At 36.0% G+C, this 15532-nt stretch overlaps 1 protein-coding gene across 1 annotated transcript in view; it reads left to right on the top strand.

The window, feature by feature from the left end:
• nbas (NBAS subunit of NRZ tethering complex) overlaps window positions 1-15532 on the top strand; it is a 165563-nt gene that overhangs the window by 90937 nt on the left and 59094 nt on the right. The window contains exons 42-43 of the mRNA XM_028040395.1: window positions 9961-10184; window positions 13087-13197. Of these exons, the coding sequence (XP_027896196.1) occupies window positions 9961-10184; window positions 13087-13197 (335 nt within the window). The remainder of the gene's footprint in view (window positions 1-9960; window positions 10185-13086; window positions 13198-15532) is intronic.

The following is a 15532-nucleotide window of genomic DNA, read 5'->3' as shown; positions in this document are numbered from 1 at the left end:
TGTAGTTTTATTAAAAATAATACCTACAGCTACAAACAATTTGCATCAAAATTAGTTGGCTACAAATAAATTTGAAATTTCTGAATTTTGTTTGACTTGAAATTTCCTTCCCTGTGTTTTTTATACAAAATCATTTAGTTATGTTAAAGTTAACTTTATATAGAATAAAATCAAACCATTTCCAAGAAAATCTGTCATTCATAATTTATACCAATATATAACCTCAAACCTGTAACTTGTCCTGTATGTTAAATTTACCTCTGTTTAAGGTTTTTGTGTGTTTCTTTTACACTTAGGTCTCTTTATGGCACTCATCTGATTTTCAGCTTTCAGTTGCCCTCTATTGGCTTTTAAAGCCTACGGTTCTTAATTTTCTCATCTTGTTATAGTTCTGAGGCATGACTGGGAAACCTATAGCTTAGCGATACAGAGACTGAGTTTCCATTACTCCCCAAGGCATAGTGAGCCACTTTCTACTTGTTCACAAGGGAAGTTTTCATTACAGTGGCTAAAGTGCTCATTTGTGAAACAAAGCTGCTTTTTGCCATAACTGTTCTGCATGTGGTGTTTACAAAATAGTCCTCTTTTTGTTTTGGTTTTGATGAACATTTACCTGCCATTATACGAGTCTCATTAATACGCTATTAGTTTGTATTTTCCGGCGCAGTTTTATGAGAATGTTCTTAGATAATTGTAGCTGTGAGTGTAATTCTTCTGTAAGCAATATGCTGAGTAAAGAGATGGAGATTTTTTATCAACACATTTATCTTCTCCTGCAGCCTCAATTCTCTCACTTATTGGAGTATTGATTTCCGTCACTTGCGGTGCGCTGCTGTACATTTAGAGCACACACGGTTGCATTATACCCAAACATGCATGATTCTTGTTTAAAAATGATCGAGCTCTATTCAAATATTACATTGTTTTTTAGAATTAAAGGGAAAAAAAAGTGGGTGTTACACTGAGAGGTGTGGTGTGGAAGAAAAAAAAACTCCTCAAAGTTGGCTGTAGCATAAACAAAGGTGGTTTATTAGGCCTCCTTCAGCACAGCATGGCTCACAGACAAGACAAAATGACATCTTCTCAAGCTTTCTTCCCCCCTTTTGGCTCAGCCAACAGTCCTCTTATATACTGTTGTCCCCACCTTCTCCATTAACTGCCCAGCCAATCAAAGTCCGGCAAACATGGGCCTTTCTATAAAAGAGCTGGGTTTGAGGCGGGCCTCCTCTTTGGTAGGTTCCAAGATGGCCGCTACAAGGACACACCCAAAAGGTAACAAACATTTCACAAACAAAAGGATCACATACACATTCTAGAATTTAAATGTTACAGAAAATATTATTGCTTCTTAACAGTGGGTTTTTTTGCAGGAGCAAAACAACGAGTTTATAAACTGCAAAGTTTATAAAACTATTGCATGGCTTTAAATTTTAGGTTCTTGTGACTTAATTTCAACAGGCAGCTTTAAATAGACAAATTGGTTTGATAAAACCAATTTAATATAAAGAAATATTTTATTGCTGCACTCGTTCTAGGTATTTCTTGAAGTGAAAGTCACAGTGATATTTAAAATGCTGATTAACAGATCTGACCTTGGAAGTGATGGACCATTGAAACAGTGGTATATTGTTGAATTGACCGGAATAACAATTTAGACCAAATAACCTCCCATTTACGCTGTTGCTTTCTTAATCTACTAACTTTAATTTCCTTGTTTTCCTTGTTTCTATACACTTGTACAAATCATATTTTCAAACAATAATCATTAGAAGTCAATATTTTACTCATCGGTACCCTGTAATAGGGGACTGGAAAGAGTCCCCTATTAGACAAATGTGCACTCTTAATGCACTGTTGCAGTTGACTGGGATTGTTGAGACTAAGTAGTTCCTAATTCTTTAATAAAATCCATGGCGTTAACTCTGCTGAATCGCTCCTCCTTGTCCTCCTCGTGTCTTTCTCGTGATCACTCCCCTTCATGGTGTTTTATGACCCACAGTGCAGCTGAGCCTGTTTATGAAGTGATTATTCCTTTACAACCTATGCCTGCTTCCCCCAACCCCCTTTGCCGTTCCACTAATTATGTGCAGATACTGGATACTCCATTGCAGTATTAGTGCTAATGAGGCCACTGACCATGAAACTAAGTGTTAAACATGACATACACACAACTCATTAAGATCATTACTACAACTTAGTGATGGCAATTTCTTTCATTTTAGCCTTTATATTACCATTCAAACAAAGTTGGTTAAATTTAAAGTTAAGCTATGTAATTTGCATTTTTTTCTCCGTCTGCTCTTGAAAATGTTTCTTTTTAATTTCTCTTATCTTTCATTAGGTTATAATTCAGGCCTATTGTAATGTAAGGTGACTTTGTGACATCCAGAGCTCTTTCTAGGATATCTCTAAAAACTCTTTAGACCATGACACTATTATCAATTTTTTATATACCACTTTGCAATTATGAAACACCTTTGTTTTTGCATCACCTGTGATTAGGCTCTGAGGGCTGATGTTGTTTGGTCCATTTATCTGCTGTTTCTACTTCAGTTGTTTTTCATTTAAAAGTAAATAAATTAAAATGTAATGTTATATTTATGAGGTATACTGAAAACCTCACTTTCTGTATAAAGACAAATCCAGACCAAGTGATGCACCAATCAGAATTTTGTGACTTCTGATCTCCAGGTTTTAAAAACGTTTTGACTGATTTTAATTCAGCCTGAATTCAATTCCTCTTTAAGAAGTGTTAAACGTGAGGATATAAAAAATATAGCCTTCCTGAAAAGAATGGTCATTAATATTTTATAGTAAAACCAGAGATGTCACACAATGTGTGTAATAGAGCGGCTGCTGTAAAACAAGGTTTTAATATTTGAAACAGCGGCAATATGATTACCACGTTAACATTTGAAGTGATCCTTAGAATCTATTATTATTGATTAGTAATGTTGGGGCTCCACTGCAGCGTAGGACTAAGAACAGAACTACACACTCAGAACAAAATAACTGGTAAAAAAAAACAACTCTGAAACCAAAGTGCAGAACATTTCCCCCAGCTTCTGTGTAGTCAATAGCTACCTTCAACTTGTCACCATGATGACTGATTAACACAGCATTGAGAACCAATTGTCCAGAAAATATTATTACTCTTTAATCTGTAATTTAATAAGCAAATTGTTTTTAAATATATGTTTCTCTTCTTTGCTGTGTGGACTGTTTGCTCTGTTAACTATAACGCTAGTTTTAGCAAATTTAAATTATAGAATGCCATTAATATTGTATGCTGGGACATACTAATGACCAGACATTTATCTATTTGGATTGGTGGTGGACACTACAAACAAAATGGCTCTAGATAAGACTTGACCTTCTAGCTCTAAGGTAACATTTCTAATTTTTACCTTGCAACCCCTGCCTTTTACGACCTTCGGCATATTTTATGTCCCAGCCTTTTGGCTGTTTTCCGACTCCTACTCTGTTCAGATATGTGTTTTTATGTTTTCTGATTAGATTTCCTGCACTCTTTCTTAGGGTGAGAATTGTTATTTCTCCTTTGGCTAGACCTTACTCTAAGATTTGCTTGTATAACTGACATTTGCAGGATCCAAAAATTGTTGATCCAAAGAGTAATTGCAAAAACCTAAACACTTGAAAAAAGAATCGGCCTTTTAAAAAATGATATTGGTTTGCTCTTCTGTCTCAGAGAATTAAGTATATTTTAATGTCAGGCAACAAGGACCAATACAACATGCAGTTTTTAAAGAATTAAGACAATTAATAAGGTAACAAATATTGTGATAACTGAAATGAATCTTTTACATTGCTTTGAAGGATCTTCTCTTCTTCTTTTTTTTGTGCCAGAAATTTCAAACATGAATTGCATGTTTAATGTCAATCTACAATATGCTTTATCTTAGGCACTACAAAATATTTATTGTATTTTGTTGAACTGTTCATAGGTTCATACAACTGTGTGTTAGTAAATCAAAATTTGTTAGAATCAAGACATTTAAATGTGATTCGGAAAAAAAACAACAAATGATGACCTTTCCCAGCATCACTGAAATGTAATGACTGGAAAAAATATATAAATTAACCTTCAAGTAAATCTCTGGCAGAAGCAAGTTTTTATTTTTTGCATTTATTGATTCTTTAGCACCTTTGCAAAGAGAAAAACATGGAGAAAAGAGCCTGTGGCATCAGCGGAATAGCTAAGGGGTCGTTAGACACTGCTGACATCACAGCAGTGCAACATCACACACTATCTAATGCAAATGTAATTCCTTCAAGCAGTTTTCACATTCTTCTCCATGAGGATTACGTCTGTGTTTAAGATATTTTAAAATTGTATCTATTTAAAGAAATTGAACAAAAAAGGAGAAACAAAAGCACAAGATAAAGGTGTTTTTTATTTTCTTTCTTTGAAGGTAATCTAAAGGGGGGAAAGGGATGTAGTATAAAGAAAAGGGGATTTTAGGGATTCTGGGGTAATGAAGGAGAGGAGATAAAGAATTTTCAGAAATTCAGCAGAAAATAGTGTTCAGAGGAGCAGGGGACATAATCCAGATCACAAACAGTGCAATGGATGAATGGCAGAAAGGAGAGAAAGAAAGACATTGCAGTATTTCATCATGGAAGCCTTTTTTTCAGTTACTTCCTTCAAACATCAGTGTGTCGATCACTGTTTTGACAGATTTTCTTCTTATATGTGTTTTTCTCTTTTGTGTCATTCTGCCTAATTTTAGGGGAACTTCAAAATGTATCATTTTGTAAATAGCCACTTATGCCTAACCACAATGTTTTGACGAAAAATACCACACATAAGTCTTAATAACAAGTCTTGGATATACATGTGACATCAGTTTTTGAAGGACAGAAAATAATTTATTTTTAAGAAACTAATGTCTGCTTTTAAAACTGTATATGTAATGCAGCAAGGAAGTTAAATACAATATAACCTATTACTGAAAATATTTACTTTTAACACATAGACTTGTTTTGCAGTTTAAGGTCTGTGTTTTACACACAGACCTATCATGTCTCTTTGGATCGCAACATAACCACATAATTGTGGAAAACAGATAACCTTGTAATACAACAAATTAAGTTACTGATCTCTGGATTGAAAAAAAAAAAGCAGTAATTTATATTTTACTCTCCTTGTTCAATAAAGGTGACCATTGTGGGATGCAGAAAGTAAATCTGTTGCTGATATCTTATTTGTGTGCCTTTCTCAAGTGGCCACATTAATAAGACATGAACTTCAAAAACATTTTATTTAAATTGATGTTCCGTGCAGGGGTGAAAATGTAACTCTGAGCACAAAGGTAGAAGTGATGCAACACGAATGGAGCTTTATGACCCTGACACCAGCTTATACTCCTGAGACTTCACAAGATCAATAACTTCAGCCCCTTCTCCTAAAAGGGGTAAGAGTTGGAGAATCCTGCGTCTCTCTCCAGACGGGGACGGCAGATGCTGAGAGCATATTCTTAAATCTTATAGAGCACCAAGGAGAGGAAAAGGTTCCACTCCCTGAATATCCCAGAGATACGACTGCTACTCTTGGTTTTCTCTACCCATTTGAAACTGATAACTGCAAGCTAACAATTGAGATATGTAGTAATAAAGAATAGATCGAGAAGCTCCCCTACAGAGGGTGACAAACTCAAATGGGGAAGATGAAAATCTGGACAGGTACCCCGTCACATTTTGCAGTTGGCCGATAAACAGAATCTGGAGGAACATTTATGTAGCAAAAGCTACTGGGATACACACTAGGGCACATCCAGCAAAGTAATAATTATGATGCCATGGGAATAGCATTCCTACAGGGAGTCATGGTATAAAAATCAGCACTGCAGCTGAGCAGCAGAAGAAAATTCACTTCTTGGTCTGTAGGAAAACAACCATACGATGTTGTATATTTTTAATGAATTATGGAGACAACAGCAGCAAAACATTATAGAAGCTCAGATTCAATTTCATTTATTTGTACTTTAATTTATAAGGATTTGGATGTTAGATCTTATTTACATAATTCTGGTCCCTACTTGGGATTGTTTTATATGAAATCTGACCGATTTAGACCTCGAGCAATTCAAGATATTTCTGACAGACCTCCTGCTGACAAATGATTACTGTAGTCACTTAACCACGCTTCCTTATAACTATATTTGACCAGATTATATAAAATTACTTTGGATTTTATGCTTTGACATTATTATTGTCAAAACGGGAACAAAATATTCAGAAAAGTTGCTCACAAAAACTCCAGAATGGTAAAGCATGGTCAATTTGTGAAATGACTAACAATGGAACAAGACAGTCATATAGCTTGCTATACACCAGTATTTTTCAATAAACTACATAGCTCACTGTACACTGAACTTAATCACCTGGATTAAAGCCATGTTACATATAAACATCATGCTGAAAGATAGTCTGAATTTCAAATTCAGCTGCGTGTAGGATTAATCCTATAAATTCCACCGAAGTCATTCTGGAAGCAGAAATGTGACTACCGGTACATTCAGATACTCTATTGAGATTAGTCTGCAGTCTTAACAATTCTTAATCAAATTGATTTTAGATGTTTATTATCAGATGTCAGCGAATTCCTAGTAAAACAATAACATTGAGCATTTTCAAGTACCTTCATTGTTGTTAACTGGTTTTATAAGTTGACAAGATCAAACCAAATATCTTGTCAGCTCTGGCCTCTTCTTTTGCTAATGTTGCAGCAGTCTGGCTGCTGATTTCTAATGCTTCTTTCCTCAATAATTACGTTGTACAAACTCTCAACACTGCTCCTGTCTAAATAACAAATCTGTCATTGTGCTTTGAGGGTTGTTCAAGTTTACCCCCTCTTTTACATAAATTAGCAAGTGCTAATTTCCCCCTTAATTATATGTATGAGATTTTATCTTTCAGTTAACTGCAAAAGACTCTTCCTCATTTAAACATAACTGTGTTCACTTTAGACTAAAGTACAGACAGATAGTCTTGTTTTTATAGGTCTGTCCAGTATGTTACCACCACTGACAAAAGCCTTACCTTTACCCTCCTTTTCTCCTATTGCCCATGTCCTTACTCTTCCACCCCCACTTTTCCTTCCCCCCTCTCATCTTATGACTTTTCTTCCTTCTGACTTATAATCTACACTGACTTCACTTTTATGATTCTTCTCTTTGTAACTTGGCTTCTCACAACCTTTCCTGTCCTCCTTTTGAACTGCGAATCTGCCACCAAGTCTGGCACTAGGCTTACATTCGCACACGTACACCCCCGCACACACACACACGAGATGTGTGAGCAAGGCGAAACACAAACACACAGCTCCACATTTCCAGCAGCTATAATTACCTTATGCAAATAAGATCAACAAATAAACCATCTCCTCCTGCCGGGCAGCATGGTATAAGATGCCAACGACTGAAATTTGGGAGCTCATTTAATTAGAATGGAGGTGAAGAAAGAAAGAACATTCACCTAGCCCTCCTGCTGTATTACACTGTCAATTTAAACCTGTCTGTAATATCCCCACAGGCCAGAATCTCCATAGCAATGATGGTACGTCTTGCCATAATTTCTTGACATGTAGGAACAAGCTCCACTTTAAATTACCTGATTGAACATGTGCAGGAATAAATCTTCATAACCCTAATTAGAGAAACGTTGATCTATTTCTTTCTCTTTTTTTTTTTCCAGTTTCTGAAAATTACCAAAATTTGTTTTAATAACCTCATTAGAGTGTTTTGCTGAGACCTCTGGAAAACTTCACAGTATGGGGCGTTTCAGGCTCCATGTGTGGCATTGCTAAAGTCAACTCCTAATGTCAGCATTAATTAGGCCAAACGTAACCTTAATGGTGTGCTGCACCTCTTGTCTCAATACTGTAATTAGTTGTAAAAGCAAACATCACTGAAAGAAAAAAAAAAAAAACAATTAGTCCTACCTGGTGAAATTCTTTCTGATATGGTTTGTAAGCCTATATACAAAATGTATCAGATTAGCATGAACTGTGCTTAAAGGGGATTTAATTGTGCTTTTGCTTTTGTTGAATAATCAATTATGATTTTTTGGTGTTTGATCCATTTAGAATGAGTTTTATACCCTCTTAAGCTGAGCACGCACTGTAAGGTTTCAAAATCCATGTAAGACATGAACATGCCACAATTACTGTTATTGATGTTAATGTTTGATTTCAAAAATCTTTACAGTAACTTCTTTCACACTGCACAGAGAAAGTTGTGAAACTTTGATTTGGTGCCATCCCTGAAACAACCAGCAGAGAAATTAGTCCAGCAATGAAGGATCTCAATCTGTAGGTGTTAAAGATTTTTTGCATAGTGCTTTTTTCAGAGTATAAGATGCATACTCTGAAAAGAGGGAGAGGAGGTAAATGAGTTGGCTTTGGAAATACCACAGGACAAAGAAAGTATGTTGGTTGATGCAACTATCACTCCTGAAGATTTTCCCCAAAATTCCAACCACAACTTAATGTTTGTCATAGGTCATCTTGGGTCACTAGAACCCTAATTTAGTAGTACACTTGTCATACTGAGCACTGAAGCCTGAGTTATTCATCTTTTGTTAGTGTTTTTGTGACTGTCTTGCCATGATTTAAGGTGGTCTCGATGAACAGTTTTGAGCCTCTTAGAGTTTCTGTTTCGACTGGCTGGGTATTCCCTCATTTTTAGTGTACCACCTGGCAAATAATGGAGAAATATCTTTGTTGCTGTTGTTGCGGTATCTTTTTTTTTAGGCCATTTTCTTCTGACCAGTGAATCTTTTATTCATCAAAGGATTATTGATCTTTGGATCAGCCTGTATCATCTACACAGAAAAAAAATATTTAGATCTTTCTATACTGTGTTATTTGATGTCTGCCACAAAAACAGATTTTCACTCTATTTTATTTAGCTATTGTAGTAAAAAAACAAGCAACATTTTATCACCACTATGGCAATCATGAAGGAGCTTGTAGCTGAACTTTTTGCAGAGAACTATGTCCTTTAAAAATTCTCTCTGGAATGACTTTCAAATTTCTTAAAGTTGAGATGGTTAATAATCTGTCATTGTACATCTTTTTAGTCCTGAAGTGTAATCTTTTCTGGTTCTTTTGTAGATTCCATCACTTTAGTCTTGAAGCGTAATCTTTTCTGCTTCTTTTGTAACTTTCATCACTTTATAAACAAAATACTTTCAGGGTCAGACCGAATGGCAACAAAGACAATAAATAAAAAGCTGCAAAGGTCAAAATAAAAAATTTGACTTTCAAAAACAGCCTGGCTATTACCTTCATTATACTCCATTTTTTAAAAATCTCCCCTTAGTTCTTCATCTGGGCTTTTTCCCATTGAGATGGATTTCTCTGGTAAAATTTCAGCTGGGCAAATTGGCAAACAGAAGGCGTCGTGAACAGTTCACAATGGTTTTCTGCACTGTTTTAGAATTGTAGTTTGTCTATACAAGGTTGTAGTTTGGCAATAGCACCGGAGGAAGTGAACAAAGCCATTCAGACCATGTCCGCTAAGCTTCCAAATATTGAGTAATTAAAGTCAAAGCAAGATGAATAAGACATTTTATTGCTAGCAAAGATGTCGTGGCCCCACTCCCCAGGGGGTTGTTTACAGCGCACACAATTTCTGGTAAGCTTCATCGAGCTGGCACTTCACACACGTCATAGCAATAATATCTCAACAAAGCGAGAGTCCAGACCCTCCTTATGAAGCAAAGGGTAGAACAAGGCATTGGTTTGTACCAGGCTAGCAATATCATAAAATATATTTTTTTCTTTTTATCTTAAATATGTTTTGAGGTATTCCGTTTTGAAAAGTACACTGCCTTAAAACTTTAAACCCTTCTGTTACCAGCTTCTCAGTGTCTATAGAGAGAAAATTCCTGTCGCGTGTTATCCAGAAACATTAAATCCTCTTCTTCTTTCCACAGGCCGATCCGAAGGACCTGATTCGACTGGTCACGCAGCATGTCTCCTCATATTCGGCCTGGCCAGAGGAGCTGCAGAAGCTAATCAGTCAGTTGTACGTGTACAATGAGCGTTTGACAGACTTCACTCAGGCTCAGGTGTTGCAGGGCCTGGGCCGGGGAGTGGACGTGCAGCGCTTCAGCTCTGACTTGGAGTACAAGAAAAACACTATTCTCGGCCTCACAGAGTAAGTTTTTTTTATTTTAAGGAACTTTTAGTTATTCTTGTTTTTGGAATGTGAAGCTGGCAGCTGGAAAATTATTTTTAGTAGTTGTATTCTGAATGGAGTTGTACTATGTCCAAAGATGTGTGCTTAACCCTAAGGGTTTTTCCTGTCAAAAATGGTACATCTTGCCTCACAGCTTTTTTTGATTCACAATATCTGTCATACTAAAGGTTAATTCTATGAAACTTAGTCAGGTCTGTTTTTATTTTCTTTTTGAAATTTATTTGAACTTTTGATTGTAAGGTATGTAGAGAACAAGAGATATGCAGTTATATGCACTTGTTTTTCCTTCTGTTTCATTTTGGTCCTATTCACTTCCATTATAACCACATATTTTAAAATGGCAATCCTATCATTTTAAAAGAAGACCAAAATAATCTAAGTTTCTACCATTAAAATACAAGGAGAACTTGTTATAGATGTAATGACCCCCATTCAACCCCTCTTAAATTATCACAGGCCCCATTGCTTTATTTTATCAAGTTTCAATGGGTACATGGTTCTAGTACCTTTCAAAATGTGTGGCCATAAAAATATTGAACGCCACAAAAATATTATTGGTGTGTTGGAAATTATATAAAAAATTAGTGTGAATGCAATTGAAAAAAATGTTTTACCTGTATGTACACCGTGTTCCAAATTATTATGCAAATTGGATTTAAGTGTCATAAAGTTTAAATTTTTTGTTGTGCTATTAAATTGATAGATGGTATAGTGAGTCAGGACTCTTCGAATCACTATAATTAATTTCAGAGAGCTGGGTTGATTAGTTTGTCTGGTGAGGTCAATTAAAAGGAAATCTATTTATGAAGGATGTTCCACATTATTAAGCAGGCCACAGGTTTCAAGCAATATGGGAAAAAGAAAGGATCTCTCTGCTGATGGAAATCATCAGATAGGGTAGTGCCGTATGACAAGGTATGAAAACATTAGATATTTAATGAAAACTGAAGCGTTATCTTACTGTGAAGAGATTTGTGGCTGATTCAGAACAAAGATGGGTTTGTACAGATAAAGGCATAATAAGGAAGATTTCTGTTAGACAAGTTCATCGGATTAAGAAAGCACCTGTTAAAATGCCCTTACAAAGCAGCAAACAGTTATTTGAAGCTGCTTTTGCCTCTGGAACCTCAAGGTGCAGGATCCTCCAGAGGCTTGTGGTGCATGAACCTACTATTCGGTCACCCAAACCAGAGCTCACAAGCAGAAACGGTCGCAGTGGGTACATGTAACCACTTAATACTGCACATTCAAAGAATGACCGTTTGCAGTTCTTTATAATCCATAAAATGTTTAGAAAATCTCCTGTGCATAATAATTTGGAACAGTGCATTTTGAGTTTTTTATTTTTGAAAAAAGATACTGTACTCAAGGGGGGCTTTGTTCAGTAAAATTTGATTTATACTGTAATAATTCATGACTTGAAAATTATACTGACCATCATTTGCATTGACCATATAAGAAAATCTGAGAAAATATCACTTGCATAATAATTTGGAACATGGTGTATGTGTGTAATTTGAAGAATCAAAGCTAAGTTGCCTTTGTTCATGTTTTCTTTATCAAGAGTGATAATCCCGTGTCCTATTAGATGAGTGGAATAGCCTGTTAATGAAGGTGCATCTTCTGTTAGACTGGTTTGCAGGGTTGGCTAGTTGATAGCCAGCTAGCCAGCTGGTAATTTCTCCAGGAGACAGCCATTGGTATAGAACTGATTCCTCAGTGATGGTTTCAGCAGTCTGCAATTCTGATGGTGATGAAGAGAGGCTTAGTGATGAGAATTTAAGCAAAAGTCATAATTCAGATGAGGGGCAAGAGGAACTGGCAGAGGAATTTCTGCTTGTCAAAGGAGGAACCTTGCAGCCAAGAGGAAGAGGTGGAGCCAACGAGTGATGAGAAATCTCCATGGAGATAAAAAAGAGAAAAACTGGTGGTCTTCCACACTTGAAAAGGCTCTGTCATACATTTCTTCTCATATCTTAACTCCAGGAGCAGATTACTTCTGACTTGCCAGAATCAGAAGCATTTTGACTGCATTTGGCTTTCTGTCCATGAAGACATCTTGCGTTTCATAATCAGTAAATACATGGAATGATTTGAGGAGGAGCAGCTTTGGTATCTATCTATTGAAAGTACTATATATTTTGGGTTTTCCCCTTCAAAAATCAGTTTTTTTGGACAAAAAAATCAAATGACAAAACAGGCACAAAAACATAGAACTTTTTTAAAAAATATGGAAACCTCTCTGGATATCTCTGGGTAGGTCTGGAGCTCTAGAAAAGAATTAAAGAAGAAAAAAGTGAAAAATAAATTTAAATATTAAATTTTTGTTGGACTTTTAAAAGTGTACCATTTTAGGTCACAAAAATAAATAGTGTTTGTTTTTGGTTTCAACTCTTATTATTCCAAAAAAAAAAAAAAAAAAAAAAAAAGAAATACTGCATACAAATCAGTGTTGTGATTTAGTTTTGACCTGGTCAAGGCTGAAACACCCACATAAAAAAAACCAAAAAACTTCCACTGTAGTTTATTTTTGCAAAATACTGCATATTGTGTGTTTTCCTTCTTCAGAAAGATTCGGCCTTTTTTGGACTAAACAGGCATAAAACTATAGAAAAGATTTAATGCAATGACAGTGAAAGAAATAGAATTTCCATAATAGTTTTATAAAGTGTACCATTTTACAACATGAAGGTAAATAGAGCAAAATCATATTAAAGATGTCCCGGGGGTTTAACCTAGTTTGAAACATTTCTGCAACATATATGTAATGCAAGAAATTAAAAGAAATTGACCTCTCTGCTTTAACAGGATAAAATCTGATTATTGCCATGTCTGTTCTCCTCTTCCATGTTTGTGCTAGGACACTGGATGACGACGTGTACAGGATTGCTTTATCCCTGGCAAAGCGTTACTCCGTCCCTCTGTGGGAGGTCTACATGACCCACCTCGAGTTCCTCTTTACAGAAAGCAGGTACATGCACACATACATGATCACCCTAGCTCCTTGTGTTTTTCTTACATTTTTTTCCTTCCTTTGCTGTTTTATTGTAGTAGATATGCACAAAATAATCATCCAGGGATTAGTATTGTCTAATTGACCTGCTCTGATGGTTGTTTGGAAGGTCAAATACTAAAGAAATTGAAGACCTTTCTTTCTGTTTTCAGCCTGTGTTCATTACATTCATCAAAATCAAGAATCTTTAACCCTATTTGTTCTATAAATGCATCAGCCAACAACATACACTTTGAGTTTTATAAAAATCCCAAAGGTTAGGAACAAACGATGCATAAATGGGGATAATTTTGCTTTCTATGTGATTCAGAACCAATAGCTTTATCAGAGAAGAACATTTTCTCACTAATGCATTATCCTAAAAGATCAAATAATTGACTGAAATCAAAAATCACTGATTAGGGCATCATTAGTTTGTAGGTTTACAGCAATTCTCTGCAATATTATCATAAAAAACCTACCAGAATATTTAGGACTACCGTACTTAAATAACATTGAATTTCCAGATAACCAATTTGTTTTTAAATTTTGAAAAATGTGAACCCAAATGTGAACTTAACTCATTCTTAGAGAGCATGGGTACATTAAAGATAGCATTTTATCCAAGTGTAAATGAAACATCTAGATAATGAGTGAATTTGGATTTATGACAGTATGTGTGTCAGAAACTATTTACATAATTTATCTGCTCCCTCAATTCATATCTAGTTTATTGGGGTAGCACTGCAGCTTTTCTTGTTTCTACAGAATGCCTTTTCAGCAGAGTTTGAGGGTTGCTCGTAGTTGGAGGCAAACGTGTGTGCATCTGTGATAAATTCTCACTTGTCACATTCTGATATAGGGAAATGCTTTATGGACTCAGCTTAACAATAAATTACAACATGCACCTTCCTAAACCCTTTTCACAGCTGCTTTATGTGTGTGTGTTTCCACCAAAACCTCAAGATCATGACAAATCTGTGAAGGATATTCATGCTATAATCTCGAGTAGAAGCATCTGCAGTATGCCTATTGATTTAATGGATGGATGGAGGAAGGAAACGGTATAAATAGTGCAGTCGGGAGAATTTAAAGGGGAAAGACGTATATAGGCCGAAGCGGGAGTGCAAAATGGAGATTTGACTTATATTGATCCCTGATGGGAAATACATTTTTTGCATTTCACTCATTTGCCTTGTTTAGGAGCTGCTACAATTCACAGTTGATTGAATTGAAGTTGAATTCACAGTCCAGAATTTTGGTCAACTCTGGCCCTTTCAGTAGAACAGCAAGCTTTTTCTTGCCAGATTTCAAATCACTCTCAGTCTTCAAAATAACAATTGGCTGGGTCCTTGAAACAAAAATTGCTCTGACACATTCTTTTTTTTCTGGCACAGTCAGGTTTGGTTTGGTTTTATTTTTAAAGTTTTTTTTGGCACTAGGGGCCTTTCATGAACAGTAGTTTGACAAGGAATAAGGAATAAGAAAAAAGAGAGAAAGGGAAGACGAGCAACAAATGGCCAGAGACCAGGAATCAAACCCAGGACAACTACACTGAGGACTAAACTCTCTTCATATAATACGCCTGGTCGACCTATTGAGCTATCCAGAGCTGTTTGTGGCTGTTTTTCCAGAGTTTAGACCATATTTATAGAATAGAGTTTGACAGGTCTGATCATTCTAGCAAAGCACCTGAATCCTTTATACATAGGGCTCTTCATTTTCTCCTGCTGCACATAACATCACATTCGCCTGTCTGCTGTTTCTGTTTATTTGCATTCTCCAAAGTTACTGTATTTTTTTATCTGAACGGTGTCCATTGGACAGTGGGTGTGTGTTTGGTTGTGTTGATGAAAGAGGGAATCTCCCAGGCCTGCATTTACTCAATACTGCTTCTCATTTTGCTGAGAATCTTATAGCTGGATGCAGTTTGACATCATTAACTGAACATATTCTATGTATTATGGAAAAAAAAACTTTTCTGGATTTTTCCAACAGCATTACAGTACAACCTCCCCTACTTTGCAGAAAGTTACAAGCATTCTAGACTCAGATAGCATCTCTTTGAACAATGCTGTGCTGGATAGCTATCACTTCTCTTCGAAAGCCTCCCTACAGTTTAATCTGTACTGTCTGATTGGCTCTTCAATTGAATATGCCTCAAAATTTGGGAACATTAGCAATCTCTTTTTGTTTGTTATCTCATGCATCACATCTGAAGCAAACATGTTAATATGGGCCTGGGACGAGCCGGGAGACGAGGACTGCGAAGAGCGGGGCAGAGATCAAATCAGATTAAATTGGCTCCTTGTTC

Source organism: Xiphophorus couchianus, chromosome 15, assembly GCF_001444195.1.
Source record: "Xiphophorus couchianus chromosome 15, X_couchianus-1.0, whole genome shotgun sequence".
NCBI classification, from domain to species: Eukaryota; Metazoa; Chordata; class Actinopteri; order Cyprinodontiformes; family Poeciliidae; genus Xiphophorus; species Xiphophorus couchianus.
This window is presented reverse-complemented; position numbering and strand designations above follow the sequence as displayed.